Below are 19,002 nucleotides of genomic sequence, written 5' to 3'. Positions count from 1 at the left end.
CTGTTTACACAAACTCTATTGCTTCCAAGCTTTGTATAACACAATTAAATTCCTCCTGTATTAAAAATTGATATTGGATGAAAAGATCAGGTATTGCGGGGGCAGGGGAGGAAGTTGGAGAGAATGTTGTGCTCTCCCTCCCCTTTCAGGCATATCGTTCCCATAAAAGCTACCATAGAGATCCGACCCACAGTTCTTATGATTAGTTTCCATCAGTGCTGTTCACAAGGTGAGAAAGATGCCTTCAAATCGGGGTGATCCCGCTAAAGATGAAATGCATACAAACTAGGAGAAAAGCGCCCCTTAGCATCTCCTTCTCTCCACAAGTGTTGCAAACAATTTGCAGGGATAGATTTATGAGCGAGTATCTCCTCACAATATGTTTGAGCTTCAAGGACACTGAAACAGTCTATCGCTTATTGCACAGAGCCACTGCTGTGAGTACACTATTCAGCTCATAATTATAGTCTTTCATCTTATTAGCATATGTAAGAGTTTTTATATAAATTTTATCCAAACATTCTTAATGTATTAGGCGTCCTCTTTGTGTCTGTTGTACCTTCAGGGCATAAGGAATGCTCCGCGCTTGGTTTTTTTAATGTAAATTAGACCTTAACGATGCACATAAATCTGGAGACATGCTCCTACCATTTAAAAAGGATGCCATAAGATGTGTATGAAGAGGAGCTTAATGATTTAAAGCCCCATCTCTGCACCATGCAATACAATTTATTTTTATATAGATATCTCTTCCTTTGTGTGAAATATAACGACATGCTTTACAGTGAGTCAATTAAAGCAACATGGAGAATTGTGGGGGAGGGCGGAATTATGGTGAAGAAATTCAAGAGAAGTGGCATGGTGCTGGGGGAAGACATGGGCTTTGTAGATAAGATGGGGGAGCAGGAGCACCCCAAGCTGCAGAGAGCCCAGAGGAGAGGGGCAGGCAGGAGAGCGAGTTGTGAAGAGCAGGAGATGGAACTAACCCCAGACTGGAGGATCAGCACAAAACCTAGCTAGGCACTGCCTAAGTGGCCCGTAGGCCACATGCTGGTGCTCTGCACAAGGGTGGATTTTCCACAGAGTGGGTGGGTAGGGGGAGTTGCGGTGTTTTCACTTAGCCGCTGGGTCTGGGATCAGGGTTGGTTCTGAGGCTAGTAGCTGCATCCGAGTTCAGAGGGGCATGATGGAGCCTGTGCAGTATGGGTTTTGATCCCTTTCTGAAGCTGGGTAAGAAGTCGGTGTATCCGCTTCGTTCTTCCATTTCGCGCAGCCTGAGTGCTCCAGCTGCAGCAGTTCTCACCCTGCATAGGTGAGCATGTGATGGGCTTTGGAGCAGGCCCTTGACCACAACTGGAGTCTTCCTGTTGGCTTCCATAGGCTTCCTAATGGATTAGTCCTGTCCCTGGAGAAGCCAATGACATAATGCCCACTGACTTCACTGGGTGCAGCAGTCGGTGGGGCTGGCCTGATGTAGCAGGGAGGAGAATTTGCCCTATGTTCCAGTTGTAAGTGGCCGAGTTTCTTCGTGAAATTGTGCCAGGGCTTCCCGCACGCCCTAGCAGGTGACCGAGTGGTTTGTCTGGTCATGCCGATATTTTGTTCTCTATGTAGATTCCTTCTCCCGTTAAAATGCATTTGATTTATTTCTGCCTTTTTGGCTTCAGACATATATTCCGAGTCCACAGGAATTGTGACCTGATGGGACTATCTGTCTTCAGCACAATGCAGTTCTCTGGCAGGTACGATGTGTGTCTGTATGCAGAGAGAGAGGAATTGCAGTTTCTGTAGGCTACCGTTGCTGAAATTTATTTGCTTTCTTAATGTATAAAGACTGTCTCTCGGGATTAGCCAGGGTAGCTAACGCTATTGATTTCTCCTCTGGGGTGGGGAAGGTTGGGAGAAGGACCAATTTCAAAAGCTGCGTCAGACGTGCTTGAGCGTCAAAAAGCCTTCGTTAGGTAATCGAGGTTTTTCATTTTGTGTGTATTGAGGCCTGATCCAAAACCTATTAAAAACACATGGAAAGACTCCCACTGACTCATTCCAAAGAGTTGACTCTACAGGAAGGTAGAAGAGGGGAAGCATGGTCCAGTGGCTAGGACCTCTGGGTAGCTACTGCTATAGGAGAGTCTTGCAAGCAATTGTCATTTAGCATTAAGGTAAATACCTTGCAACTGTGAACAAGACAAAGGCAGAGAGCTCATATGCCTTAAACAACCTCCCCTTGGTTTCACCACCTTTTCCAGCTGATTTTAAAACTGCATCTTTCAGTACTCAAACCAAAGTGTTTAAGCATCAGATTTAATACATAAGAACCACCATACTGGGCCAAACCTGTGGTCCATCTAGCCCAGTATCTTTTGTCTTCTGACAGTGGCCAGTGCCAGGTGCTTCTGAGGGAATGAACAGAACAGGGAAATTATCGCGTGGTCCATCCCCTGTTGTCCGGTCCCCGCCTTTGGCAGTCAGAGGCTTAGCCATCTTGGCTGTTAGCCATCAATGGACCGATTCTCCATGAACTTTTCTAATTTTTTTTTAACCCAGTTACACTTTTGACCTTCACAGTGTCCTCTGGCAATGAGTTCCACAGGTTGACAGTGCGTTGTTTGAAGTACCACATGCATACCCACACTGTATTGCTCCAGGAACAGTGTGCAGTAGTGCCGATGGTAAAACTGGGAGGCAGAAAGCAGGGAAAATGGGAAGGAAACTTTATTTTACTTCAGCTCTTTCTGTCTGTCTGTTTCTCCGTCTCTCTCTCACGTCAGGACTGATGGTTAGTTGATGCAGGGCTGGTGCTGAGTGGTTGGATATGTAAATGAACTCTTATTTTCATCGGGGATCTTGGTAACAAGAAAAAATCATTAACGCCATCAAGGCTCATCTCTTTTAACACCTGGCTCCTCTCTGGAGAATAGCTAATCGTTTCTTATAAGACTCCAGTGACTTTTCCTTAAGAACTGTGCTTGGGGGGACAATTTCCAAACCATTTTCTTTTATTTCCAAATTAAAATCTGTCACTTTTTTTTTCTCTTCCCCCTTCTAAATGAATAGCTTTCACTTCTGCTGTGCTCCTGGCCTGCAGCCGCCTCTCTCAGTTCATGCTAATATAACCCAGACTGATTAACACAGCAGTGAAAATACAAGGTGAGAGTCTCATTCCCGGTCCCCGCCCTCCTCTCGCTGAAATTCAATGGGTCTGCATGAGTGTAGTGGTGCACAGAATCAGGTTCCATGGGCCAGCTGTCAGATGGTGCAAATCTGCAGGATGGAGGCAGTGTGGGCTAGTGAGTAGGGCAATGGGAGACCTGGGTGCCATTTCTGCCACTGCCTGCTAGGTGACCTTGGGCAAGTTGCAACTTGTCCGTGCCTCAGTTTCCCCTTCTGTGAAATGGAGATAATACCTCCTTTGTAAAGCACTTTGGGATCTATGGGCAAAAATTGCTATGTAAGAGCTAGGGATTACTATTGGCCATTGTCTTCAATGGACCTCTGCTGATTGGCTCCAGCCCATGGGAGGATCATGTGCTTGAGCTTGCAGTGAGTTGGTTTGTTTCATGGAAACCTTGAGCTAGGCCAGAGCTGTCTTCTGAATCAGCCGTAAAGGTGATGAATGGCTTTCCTGGAACAATAGTTTTTACCTGAGGATTGGAGGAGGGAGCGGCGGGAATGGCTGGTCCCCTTGAAACAAAGGGAAGAGATCTAATTAGACAATTTGCAGCCTCATTCCTTTTTATAGCTGTGGTGCCCTTCACGAGAGGGAGGGAGAGCGGGGGAGAGGGTGTGGGAAGGGTAGAGCTTGCGACAGAGGAAATGCGGGCAGAGGAGAAGCCCAGACACCGTGAAGGGAGGGAGCCTCGGTGAGTGGTGGAAGAGGAAGACGTGCATGGGGAGAGGAGGAGGAGGTGGGGAGGAGGAAAGAGGGTGAAGAAAAGGGGAGGAAGGGAGAAAAGAGGAAGAGAATCTCTCTGAAATATCTTCTCCATCCCTCCAGAGGCCTCTAGCCTCCTCCCTACTGAGCCCTGGCTCCTGCCACTGCTCCAAACCCTGGGAGGGGGCACAGGTATGCTCCTGGGGAAACCTTAGGAAATGTCCCAGAGAGGCAGGTCTCTCTCTAGCACCAGCATCTCTGCTGGTCACTGGAAGGAATCTTCCCTCTATGACCAACTTCAGTCTAATCACTGGGGAAGCGCTGTGGCCACCAGCCCTGCGGGTACCAGGGGAAAGACCAGAAGATCCGTATAGCAGCAGCTCCACCAGCCCCTTCTGTGCCCCCAGATGGTCCCTGCACACTGCAGCAGGGCCCTGCACTGCATGGGGGCTGCCTGCTCTCTCTGGAGCCCCAACAAATTCTGTGCCCCCTCCCAGTGATACTTCTGCTGGGGCTCTGCACACTTGGTGGAGGTCGGGACAGGAGAGGTCCGCAAGGGAATCTGACCTCGGCACCTCTGCTACTGTCCCATCCAGAAAGCCCCTTTCTGGATGGGACAGTAGCAGATGTAACTGTCCGGGAGTGCCTCTGTTATTGTATGGCTGTAACCTGGGGGACTGCGGCAAAGATCCCATTAGAAAGCCGGGTACCGGAACAAAGTTTTGTTTTTGTGTTTTAAAGGGGGAGGGGGCGCTTTGGTTGGAGCCATTGTCGCTAAATAGCTTCTTGTGGCCCTGTTGGCCTCTTCTTAAATTGACCTTTGCCCCCGGCTCTCTCCCTTGGCCTGAGGGCAGTTCTGGTGCCACCGAGAACTGTGGTTCTCAGCCCACGGGCCATTTGCGGCCCGGTCAGCACACAGCTCTGGCCCATGTGACATCCTCAGGTCCATATAGAGAGTATCTATGTTGTGTGGATGCGGCCCATATAACATACAGAGCTGCATATGCAGCCCACAGTGGGAAATAGGTTGAGAACCACTGACCTAGAAGGACCTTCTCCCTAAACAAAGGGCCCCCCTCTCCCACACTTGTATGGCTCGGACTCCATACAGAAGCAGAACGACCTGCTGCTGCTTCCTCCTTCCTGCTCTGCTGCTCCGGGAGAGCGAGCTTGACGTTAGCATCTCTGCTGCAGTCCTAGCAGGGCATGCTGCCAGGGCCATCTTCTCTGCAGCCCTCCCTCCCTCGCCGGAGGCATTGGGCCCAGCTGGATCTGTTCGAGCTCTGGACAGAGGACCGGACGCTGCTGGGACAACGGGTGAAAGATGGCCCTGGTCGAAGGCAGGTGTCCTGGCTAAGGCTGCTGTCAGAGGGCAGGGCATGCTGCCTGGGGCTGTCTGGATGAGCTTTACGTCATGCTCCCAGAGGAAAGGGAGCCTTGGCCTGTCTGCTGCAGTTGTAAAGGGAAGGGGAGAAGCTTCTACATTTTGAGAAGCTTTGTGCAGCAAGCACAAATCCAGCTCTTCCCCGCGTAACGCGCTTGTGCCCCATCCCTTACACCCCCAAATGCAGAACTCTCACACCCGTGTCCTCCTTGTGCAGGGCACACCTAGAGGGTGGGCGTCCAGTGGATGAAGCTCATGTGGCACATTTTGCTAGGCAACTGTTAGGTGCCTTGTTTTCAGTGCACTGTTCCTTTAATCTGATTTACTATCTGCAGCCCTTTCATGGTCAGCCACGCATGCATTGTGCACGTTCTGCCTGGTTTTGGTGGCCTCCTTATCTGAATAACTGGCAGCGTCTGTCTGATCTCTACGACTGGAGACATGCAACTGTTCTGTGTGCAGCTGCTAAAGTGAAGGCCCCGGGTTGGAGCTCTGGCCCTGCCTGGCTGCTGTCCACTGGTCACAGTCAGAAGGTCCCCTGTGTTGGCACTGACCTATCATGGAGCAGATCCTCAGCTGGTGGAAATGAATCTCATGGTGTTGACTTCAAATCATGACTGATGGGAGCTTGGTGATTTGCACTGGCTAAGGTTGCATGATTCCAGTACCATTTTTACGAAGAGTTCTTGGTTGCCACAGCTAAGATTTCAGCGTCCTTGTTGCTGCTCCAGTGTTTGCCCTCTGGTAAAGGCCAATGATGCACTCTCCAATTGAAGAGATTCTTCCAGATGGAAGATGAAGGACAACAGTTCTTCCCCCCCCAGAAAATCTTCACAACCCAGCAACGTGTCCTGTCCTGGCTCACTTAGAGAGATGCAAACGACAACTGTTGTGTGCAAGCCACGGCGCTCATGCTTTAACGGCACTGCAAATTACACTCATAAATTTGGAGCACAACTAATTGTTTTATAGAGTAGATGGTATTTTTTTCTTTTAATCTATAAACACTCCGATACCTTGTTGAGCAAAAGGCAATTTATACAGGGTGGGAGGGGAAATCCTGCCAAAGCCAGGAAAAGGGGGTGGGTGTAATTAACTTCTGAAGAGCACTTTGGGAAGAACCTGCTGAAGACCCATTCAGCATTAGAATACAACACAGCTGAGCACTTCCAGCAGACCGCCGAACGCCGCAGGCTTTGTGAATTGCGCTGTTGTTGTTTATGTGACGGTAGTGCTCAGAGGCACCAGCTGAGAATGGGGCCTGGCTGGGTTAGGTACGATACACCTGCATTGTGACAGATTCCTGCTCCGAAGAGCTTGCAAATAGATGAGATGGGTGAAGGGAGTGTGGTGGTCCTCCAGGGTACAGATGTGGAAAGGTGTGTAAAGTATCTGTGAGCATGAGTCAGTGTATTGGACTCTGGCCCTAGGTGACTGGCTTAGGGTCGCACAGGGGAATCGGTGGCAGAGCCAGGACTTGAGCCCATATCTCCAGAGTCCCAGTCTAGTGCCTTAAGCACTAGACAATCCTTCCCCCACAAGGGCTTCGTCCCACATTCATGGAAGCAACCAATAAAGCCCCCATCGATTTCAATGGTGGTGTATCCACCTCTGTAACCCTCCGAAGGGAGATTTTAGTCCTTCTCTGCTAGCCGCCTCTTGACAGCTACCAGCACTCACATCACTTGACATTTTGGAGTCTCAACGTTTTCCGTGAGGAGGACTCTGCTGCAGGGCATGGGAATCCCATCTCCTCCCTCCCCACCTTCGGGATCTCTCCCTCTCTTCACCGTGAGATCAGATCATTTAAAAGGCATGTTTGGTGCAGCCTCTCTGGGTCCCCTATTTATCACCTTCCCTCCTCCTTTTTTTTTTTTTTCCCCCTACCTGGATTCCCTGCATTCGATTGGCTTGCTCTCTTGAATTTTAAGAGGAGTGACTTTTTATGACTGCATTTTAATTCTGTTTTTACTTGGCAGGACAGTTTATAAATAGAACTCCTGTATTTTATACTCTCTCGTGGCCAGGCTCTGATCTCGGTTACTCCAGTGCAAATTGGAGGAATAATTCCACCAGAGCTGATGGAACTGCTCTTGATTTGACCCTGGCGTAACTGAGCTCAGGATCTGGCCGTGCATATCAGACCTTTTGAGGCTGTGGGTTTCCTCCGGATTTTAAATAGGCAGCGAATGTGCATTTTAATAACAAATCTTCACCGTGAGCATAGCTTCTGCTGAGTGTGCACGATTTATTTCCACATTACAAGAGCTGGAAAGGTTGGTGCTGGCTGAGCTTGATATACTGTTTGGGTTTTGGCTTTGCTTCGGTTCAGTAGCCTCTGGCATCGCTTTGCGCGTGGGTGATGGGCTGACCGTGAAGTCAGCAAATATGGCTCTGAAAAGGAGGGGTGGTAAGTGGGGGCTTGGATTGCAGAGTGAGAGATGCCGAAGAACTTGCCTGGAGAGAAAATAATGTAAGAAAATGTCCTAGAGGACTAAATATGACACTTTAATAATTAGTAATAATGAAGCTTAGCGCTTAGCCACTGATTTGTGTTCAGAGCATGTTAGAACCACTTGTATGGAGTAGGAGAGTGAGTGCTAGGATTCCTGCCCGCTCTGCCCCCAGTGTGTTTGGAGAGTGCCTAACACAAGAGGATTCTCTTGAAAATGTTACCCTGGGTCTAAATTCCATTTTCAAAAGGGATGTGGATACTGAAGCTCTTAAATCACTTAAAGGCTTTTGAAAATACTTAGCCCTGCATTGAGTGCAAGGGACTGGACTAGATGACCTCTCAAGGTCCCTTCCAGTTCTATGATTGTATGAAAATGTTCTACATTGTCCCTGCCTCAAAGATCTGGTAAGCAATGTCCCTTAGGCACATGCTTAACTGGAAGCATGTCAGTAATCCTTCTGAAGCTGTTTTCTAGATGGAGGCCCCAGGAAAGAAGTAAAATCTGAAGGGCGAGGAGAAGAACGTAATCCAGATGCATGACCTTGTAGTAAATAAATACGCAGCCATCATGAATATCCTAATCCTTAAGGCTCCACTTCAGCCAACCCCTCAAATACATGCTTAATTTCCACTGAAGTCAAGAAACCTAAGCGTGTGCATAAGTGCTTTGCTGAATAGTGATGGATGGCTGAATCGGGGCCTACTGGGCTGCTAAGGGGGTGTCTGTGACCTGGTGTGGAATAAGATGTTGTTAAATCCATTGGTCACGGTTGCAAAGCCCAGCAGTTCAGAGCGGTTGGGGTTTAGTGTCAAGTTATTGCTGGAGACTCCCATTGGAACCATCACTGTTTAAAAGCGGGGGGGGGGGGGAAGGAAAAACCATGATAAAAAGGGGGTGGCAGCAGGAACCCGAATCTCTCACCCCCAGTGTTAGTCAGGATTGAGTCAGAGCTGGTGGAGATGGGAGCCGGGTGAGATCACCTCTCTCTGGCTTGCTGTGGGCTGGCTGTCCTGGGATCAAGACAGTGGCAGTGTGGGTCCTGGAAGATGATGGGAGTGGCAGCCTTGATGGTTTAAAGCTCACTGCTTCCAGTCTATCCCTCCCACTGCTCCGTTTGGTGACATGTTCTCTTCCCCCACCCCAATTAAACAATGCCCCAAAAGGAGTGTTGGCCTCATCCCGTTAACATTCACCCATCAAAACACATTCTAGTGATTTCAGCCATAATCATTTCCTACCTTCTGGCATCTCTCTGCTCGTTACTGTGCTCTCCAGGCCTGCATACTGGGAGCCCTGAAGAGCCCTTAGCCCAGATCCTTCAATTTAGACTGGAATGAACGAAGCTGGTTTTGCTGAATTTTCCAAACAATTCTCTCTAACCTTGGACAACTTAGGTCGGTTGGGCAGAAGCCTTGGTTCTAAGAATGAAACTCCCCTTTCACGCAGCCTGACTATTCTGTAACCCTCGGGCCTTGTCACTTATGAGTAACGTGAGTCGTGTCCAGTCCGGTGTCAGTGTGGGAGTCTGAAACCCCGGCTTCTATTCTGTACTGCCGGTGTCCCTGGGTTACAATGAGGCTGATATTTACCCACCTCTGATTGGGCAGTGCTGTGTAAGTAGCTTACTGCTCGTGTGAGCTGTCGTTCGTGTGGCATGAGTTCGTTAGGACTGCATTACTTACCGGCAGCATTTTACTGCTTGGATGCCTACACTGCACTAAAACACCCAGGGCTGGCCCGTATCCGCTGTCTCCGGCTGGGGCTGAGGGGCTGTAACATTGCAGTGTAGACCTCCGGGCTCAGGCTGGCACTAGGGTCTCTGAGCCCGAATGCCTACGCTGCAGGTTTGAGCCCTGCATCCTGAGCCAGCTGACCCAGGCAGCAGTGGGGGTGTTCTGTTGCAGTGTAGACACGCTCGGTGAGGGTTGCAGTTGATTGCAAACGAATACTAATAAAATCTTTAGCCCGCGCAGCAACATCATGTCTTGTCTTTGTGCAGCATGTTAAGGGGACGTTATTTTTTAAAAATGTATAACGTTAACAGTCTTGGCTTGGTGCTACTTTCCCTGTTCCTCCGCCTCCAACGCCAGATTCCCTTTTTTACGAGGTGGGTCATTTGGAGTAGCAAAAGTTAGTGCTAGAAAAATATAATCCCCTCTTGGCAGCAGGGTTGAGCTCTGCTATCTTGCAAGCTCCCGGGGCGTAGCACCATACAGCAGGGCATTTCAGCTTCTCAGCAGTGTGCACGCACGCATGTACAAATGTATGAAGTGGGGGAGAGGGCCACACACACACACACACACACACACACACACACACACACACTCTGTAATTAGAGCTTGTTTTGAAAACAATTTATTGTAATTTTGGAAAAACTTGAATCACTCTGAGGTGCTTAAAAGCAGCAGCAGCAACGTTTGATTTAAAAAAATCAAAATATCCCAAATTGGTACATACGTCAACCAGCTCAATTATTTTTATATGTAAAAAAACACTGGAAACAGCTGCTGGGTGTGTGTGTATAGACATGTGTGGTGACCTCTGAAGGTCCCTTCCAGCCCTACATTTGTATGATTCTGATTAAAACCCAAAGCAAAACCATCCAAATCAAATCAGGTGTTCCCAGACCTAGTGACATACCAGATATGGCTCTTCAATCTGCCCCTAACGCAGGATTGAATATGTCTAATCCTGCTGCTTACACTGGTGCAGACTTCATTCTCAGCTTTTCCTTGATGGGCTGGTCGGGGAGGAGGCAGGAGAGAATTACTGGCTGGTTTTGAAAACGACTCTGTCTGGCATGGTAGAAGCCATTACACCAGCATAAAACTGTTTATGCCAGTATAGTTTACTCTGGTTTGTCAAAGAGAAATATGCTGTAACCCTATCAAGTGCCTTGTACTGATATCACTGTGCCCACATGAGGGTTTTTACTGGCATAACTTTGTTGGTTAAAAATCACATCCCTCATTGACCTAATTATGCCAATAAAACTCTTAAAGTGTAGTCCAGCCCTTAGTGGGCAGTGGGTGAGAGAAAGTTTGGCCTTTGCACACAGTGTCCCCAGTTCTCCAAAGCATATTTAAATATATGCTTAATGTCAAGTGCGTGCTTAAGTCCCATTGACTTAATGAAGTCAATCAGTACAAATAGATCCAAGTTAAATGAACTTGGTTTTGTGACCTTGATAAGTGCCCACCCACCCACATGGCCATGATAATCCTGGAATAAGTGCCTATAAGCACATGCTTAAGTGCTTGGCTGAACTGTTGAGGCCTTGATTCATCAAGTTGTGGAGTTTATCCCATGATGGCAGAATATGTGGGTGGGTTATGGGTACACATGTGCTTCCTCTCCTTTACCAAGACCACAAAATAGAATTCACTGGAATAAACCTGCCTCTGTGTTTCTGGAACAAATTCCAGACACTCTATACGAAGCAAGAGGGAGGCAATCAAAGAAATGAGGTTTAATGTAATTGTCATTAGCATTCAAAAGAGGAAGCTCCTCTTTTTCCACCCCTGGAAACAAATTGTCAGCCTCTGTCTAAATACCCAGCAATGCACTGACGAGTAAATAAAAAACCTCTCAGGCTGTGACACTTCTACCGCGGCATGATCGTGTTTTTATTTACTGCTTCATTTAGCTTTTTAGCCGTCGCTTTAGCAAGGCTCAGGGCTGGTGTCTGTGCTGACTCATGGCCTGTGCGATTCCACTGACTGCCGTGTGGTCTCACGGGCAGAAGAATGGTGGCTCTTATTAAAGGGCCCCTGCTGGAACAGGTGGGACTGAAATTTTTGCTGCTTAGTGGGTTGTGGCTGCCACTTACTAAAGCTGGGCTAATGGTGTGAAGGGCCAGACAGTGTATTGCTCTGCAAGCCCTACTCTCCCCAGGGAGGGGTAAGTCAAAAGGGGGCAGGGTTAAGGTGGGGCAATCGCTGCCCTGCCCCCCTCCAAGACGGGCTTGCAGAGCATAGAGTGTGCTGGAAGAGGGAGAATTGCATGAGATCCTGTGCTCTGGGAACACTGTGTTTGTCTGCAGTGCGGCCTCCTCTGTGCAGCATCCAGTGCAGGGCTAATGGCTAAACCCAGCCCCTAAGCATTTTTCCTCCCTCTTCCTGGTAATCCGACTGTTTGAAGGAGTTTGCTGTGACGGTGCTTTGTCACCTCCTTGGGTGCGGGCATTTCCCGCAGCTACCCAGGCCGTTGGGTTTTACTCGTCTGCGTTGCAGTATCCGATTCACACGCGTATTTGTGGCAGAAATCAGGGAACCCCAACGATACCGTATGGCTCACTTGGCCAGTCATAACTAAGCAGCACAACTCAAATGTCTGCTATTTGTGGTCAATTGAGGGGATAATCTAGTGGCTGTATAATTCTGAACATCTAAATTTGCAATCTGCTTGGGGATGTTCCGTGAGCAGATAGAGGCGAAATCCATCTGGCGTGACTTGCTGGGAATTGTTCTCTCAGGCTTGGCTCTTCCGCACTGCCACTTGTGGGCAGGTTGGAGAGTGCAACGGCAGAGAGCAGGATTGCTTGGGGGTGGCTGAGGGGTGTGTGTGTGTGTGTGTGTGTGTGTGTGTGTGTGGAAAGAAACAAGGAACTTTTTGTTGCTGAGAAAGGTGTTGTCTGCCCTGGAGCCTGACATTGTCATTGGTGTGTCCAATCCAAGCAGAGCAACTGACCCCGCTTGGCCCCCATACCACTGGGCCTCAGCCCTGGCCATCTGTGGGGAATGAATGGGGAATTCTGGATCTCTGGCCCCTCTGCTGAGAGACACCACCCTCTTGCTACGGTGTAAATGCCTCGGCACTAGGAACAGGCCTGAGACCTGTCAAACTCGTTTCACAGTGCACTGATGAATAGCAGCAGCTCTGTGCCGTGACCCACCCAGCTGGATTTGAACTGGTGATGTATGGGTGATGGGCTCTGCTCCCTTGAACCATCCGTTTCACCCTCCCCTGCCCCTGGATGCTTGCAAGTGTGAGTCTCTTTCCTGCTTGCTAGAATGAAGCAGGCAGGTAGAATGAAGGATTGGGGGATGCACCACCATATTCACATGTAAACCTGCCCAAATTGGAGCTGGCAGAGGGGCACAGATCCCTGCTTCAGCTATCTCACTCACTCTTTCTCACACACACACCCGTCTCGTCCCACCAACCAGTCCTGAGCAGGGTGTCTCCCCACTTCGGGGAGCTGGGATCAGAGGTGAAAGGGAGCCGATATGCAAAGCGGCTCCTTGACGCTTCCTTGTCACCTCTCCTCAGCCTCTGAAATTGCCCGTTTATAGCTGCTAACAGCAGGAAGCGCGGAAATGATGTCTCCTTTGACATTTAAATTGTAGACTGCATTTCCAGTGAAATTTCCCTTCCCCGCTAGATGTTGGTTCAGGTGTTTTTTAGCCTTTTTATTTTATTAGGATGATTATTTGTTGTCAGGCTGCTCATGATTCAGAACTCACCGGCCTTTTGCTAGGAAGCTTGCGGAAAGCATTCTCTGCTCATAACCTTTGCTGGTGCATGGGACTCTGGCATTGGGCATCCAGCCAATGGGACAGGAACCAGCCTCCCGGCTCTCGTGTGCTCGGATCTGCAACCCCCACCAAACAGAGTGTGCATCAGTCCAGGTGCTCTTTAGCTATTGACTCTTCAGCTGTTACCGCAGGGACTAGCTGCTAAATGAGAAAGCAGCCAGGTCTCCTGGGAGCTCCCCTTTCAAAGGGATAAAGTCTGGGATTTAGAATCCAGCCTTAACATCTCTTTATTTTAAATCCATCGTTCTGTGGGATGGATAAAAGTTGGCTTGTGTTTTTTGTTTTTGTTTTTAACGCCTCATGATGAGAGATGCTTCTTGTGAGTGCTGTTAATTGGCTGGGCTGGGAAACCATATTGTACCAGTGCAGAGAGAGACTCAGAGGCTGGAAGAGTTTGGTGGGAGGGTTGGGGATGGGGGAGAGAAAGAAAGAAGCCTGACCGAGTGAATGAAGAAGGTGGCAGGCAGGTGAGGGAGGAGGGGCGGAGTACAATGGGGAGTCTGTGTGTGTGTGCATGACCATGTATAATGGGATGATACTGATTTGTGTTTTGTGTCCTGCTCTCTCAAGCCAGCCTCAGAAGAAATCCTGGGGGAAAGACCTAGTGGTTCTACCTCCTCATCCAGTTATTTCCCACCCTGGGCTGACTGGGATTCAATCCATTGGCCCAAAAGTTATTTGGTGCATCTGTATCTCCTAGGGAGACCTCTTGCTGGTGGATGGCATTGCACAGTGCTGACCCTAGGAGGTCAAATGAAGGGAAGGGAAGGGAGAAGGAAACCCCACCTGCCTGAAGGCTGTTGGATGCCCCACTCCTGCAGAGTGGGGGAGGGCTTTCCATTCTGTCGTGCAGAAGTCCAGCTGTGCAGTGAGATCTAGCTGCCTCTGGGGAATAGCTGTCATAGTGCTTATTGGATAATAACCAGCAAAAGCTTTGGATCTGCCAGCAGGAGAGTCACAAAACACTCAGAGGAGTTCGCCATGTGCCTTGTGTTTGCTTTCTGCCCAGCGCGTTGTGTTGCGGCTTTCCTGAGAGACCCATGGGGCCTTTTCATCAGCCCGGCTTTACGGAGATGCCCTGGGATCCAGCTGCACGGCCAGCTTTGGCATTGCAATGAGTGTTGCCACAATTTAGCTTTGTGGGGAATTGTCGCTAAATCCCCTTCTGCTGCTTTGCAGACGTACCTCTGGTCATGTCACGTTACTGCTGCTTTGGTCAGAGCCAGCTCTAGCCCAGCATATTCAGGCAAGGAGAGCAAGGGCCCGAAGCGCTGCTGTATGTTGCGGGCCCTCCTGCCGAATAAATGCTTGTCAGGATTCTTTTAGCATCAAAATCACCTGCTTTCAGTTATACGAGTGCAAAGCCAGTGGGGTGCTTTGTGAGCACGTTTTGGCCCATTGCCTTTGTTCTCTAGTATCCAAATTGTATAGATGTGAGGAACCACATAAAACCTCCTGTGGGATCCCTTTGAAACAGACGCCTCTAGTGCTCTTCTTCGGCCACCACAGGGTACGTGTCCATCCCCGGGACCCTAGCTGTGGTGTTGACTGTAGGCTGCTAGCAGCTACATGGCACAGGTTGTTTTGCCTGGGAACTTGTTCTGAAGTCCCATGGTCTTGGCCAGGCTTTACAAATGCCTCCTGCCGAGCTGGTCTGGGTCTGAGGAGATGCAGCTGAGTCTCATTAAGCGAGTCAGCCAAGCAGGGCAGGTAGCCTCTCTTTACACTAGAAAGACTATTTAAAAAGCTGTGGAAAGGGAGTCTGTCTGATCTGGAAAGGAGTGAGTGATAGTGTTGTCTGGAGAAAGCAGATACATAAAGAACTGGGATAACATGCTGGATAATTAGGAGGGATTTTTAAAATGCTGTTTAGTTCTCAATAGGGTTAAGATGTATTGGATAAAAATACTGCAGGTAGGTTCTGGACAGCAGTGCTTTTAAGTGGAAGGCTCAGTCTGCAAATGAAACCAAACCCCTTTCACATCCTTGTTTCTGTGGTGTTGAACAGCTGCCCTGTCCTGGCCCAGAAGTGGCTGCATTTTAGTAGTGGGTGAGCTAATTCTTGTATAGGTGGCCTGATTTAGTTGGTGTTGGTCCTGCTTTGAGCAGGAGATTGGACTAGATGACCTCCTGAGGTCTCTTCCAACCCTAATCTTCTATGATTCTATGGAAAGATTCAAAGTGCTTTGGAATCCTTCAGGATGGGAAGGGATTCATCATTGTGAGAGGCCTGATTCTCCTTTCTCTTATGCCAGTGTAAACCAGTAGTAATGCCATCAGTCAATGGAATTACCTGGGGCTAAATCAGACCCCAGCTGATGACTGAAGTGTATGGTGTGTCTGCGCCGAACAAACAAAATATTGTAACTGCAGCAAAGATGACCCTTTGCATCTATGCAGCCTCTTTCATCGGCGTTTCAAAGCACTTGACAAACATTAATGACCTGAATCCCACACGTCCCTGCAGAGTAACATAACCCCCAGCTCACAGAGGAGGGAGATACGATACTGAGGCTCAGGTCAGAGCTTTCACAAGTGTCTATGAAACTTTTAGGATGCCCAGCTTGAGTTACGTAGGGTCTGATAATTGTTTTAATAGGTGCTGAGCACTCACAACCCCCGTTCACTTCAGTCTCTGGGCCTTCACTCGCCCCAGGTCACATAGGAAACTTGGAGAACAACCAGAAATAGAACCCGGGCCTGCTGATTACCAGCTCTGTGCCTTTAAAAGGTGCTCTGATCCTGTACTCAAACCCCGCTTGCACCCCACTGACCTTATGGACTTACTCCTGACTGACACTGGTGAGCGAGAGGAGAATGGACCAGAAGAGCATCAGTGACGGAAGAGCTCCATTGAAATCAGTGGCCATATATTGGGTTCCGTTCAGCAGTGCAGACTGAGGGCCCTCACGTACAATAGAAATACAATGGTGTTTGAGCGTAGCAGAAACACTAAAAAACTAATCAATTTCCGTTATAAATTTATTACGGCTACTTATCTTTTTAAGGTTCCCCCCCCCCATATATATTTTCTCTTAATTGACTTGGCTTTATTTAAAAATTCTGTCTCCATAAATCTTGAGCGACACTGAGTGTTGTAGAGTATATCAGCCCGTGGTAACATTTCCGCTTGGCTTCTAATACTAGATGGGAAAGAATTATTAGGCCAGCTAGCTTGTCTCTGCTCCCTACAGTATATTTTCCCCTATGTTTTGAGTGGTCCAGGCTTAAATTGGCTTGGGGATCCCATACTTCTTACAGGAGAAGATTCCCCAGTGTTACAGACATTTTTTTTCCTGATGCCCTGGGTTATTTATATTCCCCTTTACTCCACCGACTACCCCCTGCTCCTTCCCTCTTTAGATAAGTGTCTCTCTGAGGGTTAGTATCTGAGAGAGGTCGGATGGTCTTGGGGCTAAGCACCTGACTGTGGCCCAGGAGAGCTGGATTCAATTCCTGGCTCTGCCCCAGGCTCCCTGCATGACCTTTGGGTAAGTCATGTAGGGCCAGGTTGTGTGACCCCTATGGTCCCATTGGTGTCAATGAAATACTACTGATTTACTCAATAGAATAAGAGGCTCATAGTCTGGCCCTTACTGCCCAGGTTACTAGTGGGATAACAATGCATTAACTTTCCCACCCTTTGTCTGGCTGGTCTATTTCGACTATAAGTTCTTTATGGCAGGAAGTATCTTACTATGCATACAGCACCTAGCGCATTAGGGGCCTCGATCTGTTGGGGCTTCTGAGCACTACCACATGGCAGATAAGAATGGGACCAAGCTCGACATATTTAGCTCTCCGAACCTTCTCAGACTCTGCTCCTCCAGAGCATAGTCAGCTTCACAGCTGTTCTCTGCCACGTCCGCACTTTGTTCACTACTTTCTGGTGCGAAGAACTTTACGCAGCCAGGTTCTTATGGCTTTTGTTGTCTCGGTGACATTGCACGGTGGTCTAAATACAAGAAAGGAGGTGGATCACTCGAGTCTTAGGTATTACACAGGTCCCCGGAAAATCGAGGTTAATTGCTGAGGTTCTCTGGGGTAGGAGAGCCCTTTACCTTGGGCAAGTTCTATGGGGACTGGTGAAGGGAGGGGCCCACACTTCACCCCGGCTAGGTCCAGCAGCACCATTTCCAGAGATCTGCTTTTCAGAAGGGTGGCCGGCAGGCTTCAGTGGTGGTTGTGGAGCATGAGGTCAGGGTGTCTTGGGACACAGCTGGTGTTGGCTGGTAATAACCGCGGAGGTCAGTGACAGCTCTGTCTGTAACTGATCAGTGAAAGAACAAGCTCAGAACTGCAGGTCAAGAAACAGCAGCTGTCCTTACCCTGGAAAGTCTGATAACATAATCTTCTAGTAATACCAACATCATACTAGCAGCTGTTGGGAGAGAGGGGGAGCAGGGAAATTGGAGCTCTGAACTGGGGGTGGAGGGAGGTGGGAGAGAAGAGGTTCAAGGAGTGAATGTCCCAATTGATGGCTGGAGAGATGTCCAGAATCAGAGTTTTGGGATGGGGGTGGGGAATGCTCCAAAAGTGAATCCCTGAAATGAGGAGGCTAGTTCTGGTTCTGACTTACTGTGGTGGTTTGGGGTCACATTTTGAGTTGGCGTCTCCCTTCCCTGCTGAATCCCACATTTTGTCACCTTGTCCAACAAAGGAGATGCACAGAGCACTCTATGGGTCCGCTCCATGGGCTGGCTGGCTGCACTGGTTCTGTGTGTGTTAGAAAACTTCCCTCTCCCCTGAAAAGGAGCCATTTCAAAAGGACCATGCTGATCTGCTTGGCAAGGGTGGTGACTGGAAATCAGCAGTGACCCCTGGGCTGGCAGGGCTGGATTAACGCAGGGGCTTTAGGGGCTGCAGCCCGGGGTCTCAGGCTAAGGGGAGCCCTGCAGGCCCGTGGGCCGGATGGGGCCTACTGCTTCTTTTCGTCTGGCCTGCGGTGCTGGGAACAGTCTTTCTAGCTACTTCCCTGAAAATCTGTTACAGGCCAGGCTGCTGTTCCACCAACGTGCATGCAGCAGATGTAAGCTGAATAATATGATTTGTGGCATCAAATCTCTCATTAACCAGCAAAGCCAGGAAATAACCCTCTGAACCATTGGGAAGCTGGGACTCCCAATGTCTCATAGCAGGTGTTTCTAACACTAGTGACTCATGAGCTATCAGACTATCCACTGGTCCCTCAGGGCATGATGGGCCACTTACGAGGCTGGGATGCTTCCAGCATTCAGGGCCGATGGGGACCCTGGCTTCTCATGAGACATTAGCCCAGGGTCCATCTACAGAGCCTGATCTCATCTGTGCCTCCATCCGTAAAATGTGGGTAATGACACAGCCTCCTTTACGAAGCACTTTGAGATCTGTGGATGAAGAGTGCTCGGTATTACCATTAGGATTCAGACGTGATGAACAGTTTTCCCCTTCTTGCCTTGTTCCCCTCCCCTCGGGCCACAGAAAGTAAGCAGGCCTGCTTAGGCAGCGTCTCTTGCTGGGATATCCCAGGATAGTCAGGGCCCTGTGCAGCCCGGACATACCCTGCTCAGAAGGGAGTGAGATGCACGTCGCCACTTGAGAGGCGATGGCCAGAGATCCTGGAGTCTAGAGTGGCTGCCCTTGCTGGACCATAGAGGGGAAGCACAGATGCAGTTGGCATGAATTGTGACAGAGGGAAGGCTGGGTTTGGTGGGCTGGGAAAGGGGTGGGGGTTTATTGGGTGCGGGTGCATGTTACATTTTTAGCATGTGG

At 49.1% G+C, this 19,002-nt stretch overlaps 1 protein-coding gene across 1 annotated transcript in view; it reads left to right on the top strand.

Moving 5' to 3' along the window:
* Positions 1 to 341: 341 nt before the first annotated feature.
* The window catches only part of LOC125624247 (F-box only protein 6), a 101,335-nt gene continuing 82,674 nt past the window's right edge, over positions 342 to 19,002 (top strand). Inside the window, exon 1 of the mRNA XM_075121084.1 lies at positions 342 to 437. Within this exon, the coding sequence (XP_074977185.1) occupies positions 357 to 437 (81 nt within the window). The 5' untranslated portion in view covers positions 342 to 356. The remainder of the gene's footprint in view (positions 438 to 19,002) is intronic.

Source organism: Caretta caretta, chromosome 18, assembly GCF_965140235.1.
Source record: "Caretta caretta isolate rCarCar2 chromosome 18, rCarCar1.hap1, whole genome shotgun sequence".
In the NCBI taxonomy this organism is placed as follows: Eukaryota; Metazoa; Chordata; order Testudines; family Cheloniidae; genus Caretta; species Caretta caretta.
The sequence above is the reverse complement of the archived record's forward strand: the minus strand, read 5'-3'. Positions and strand labels throughout refer to the sequence as shown.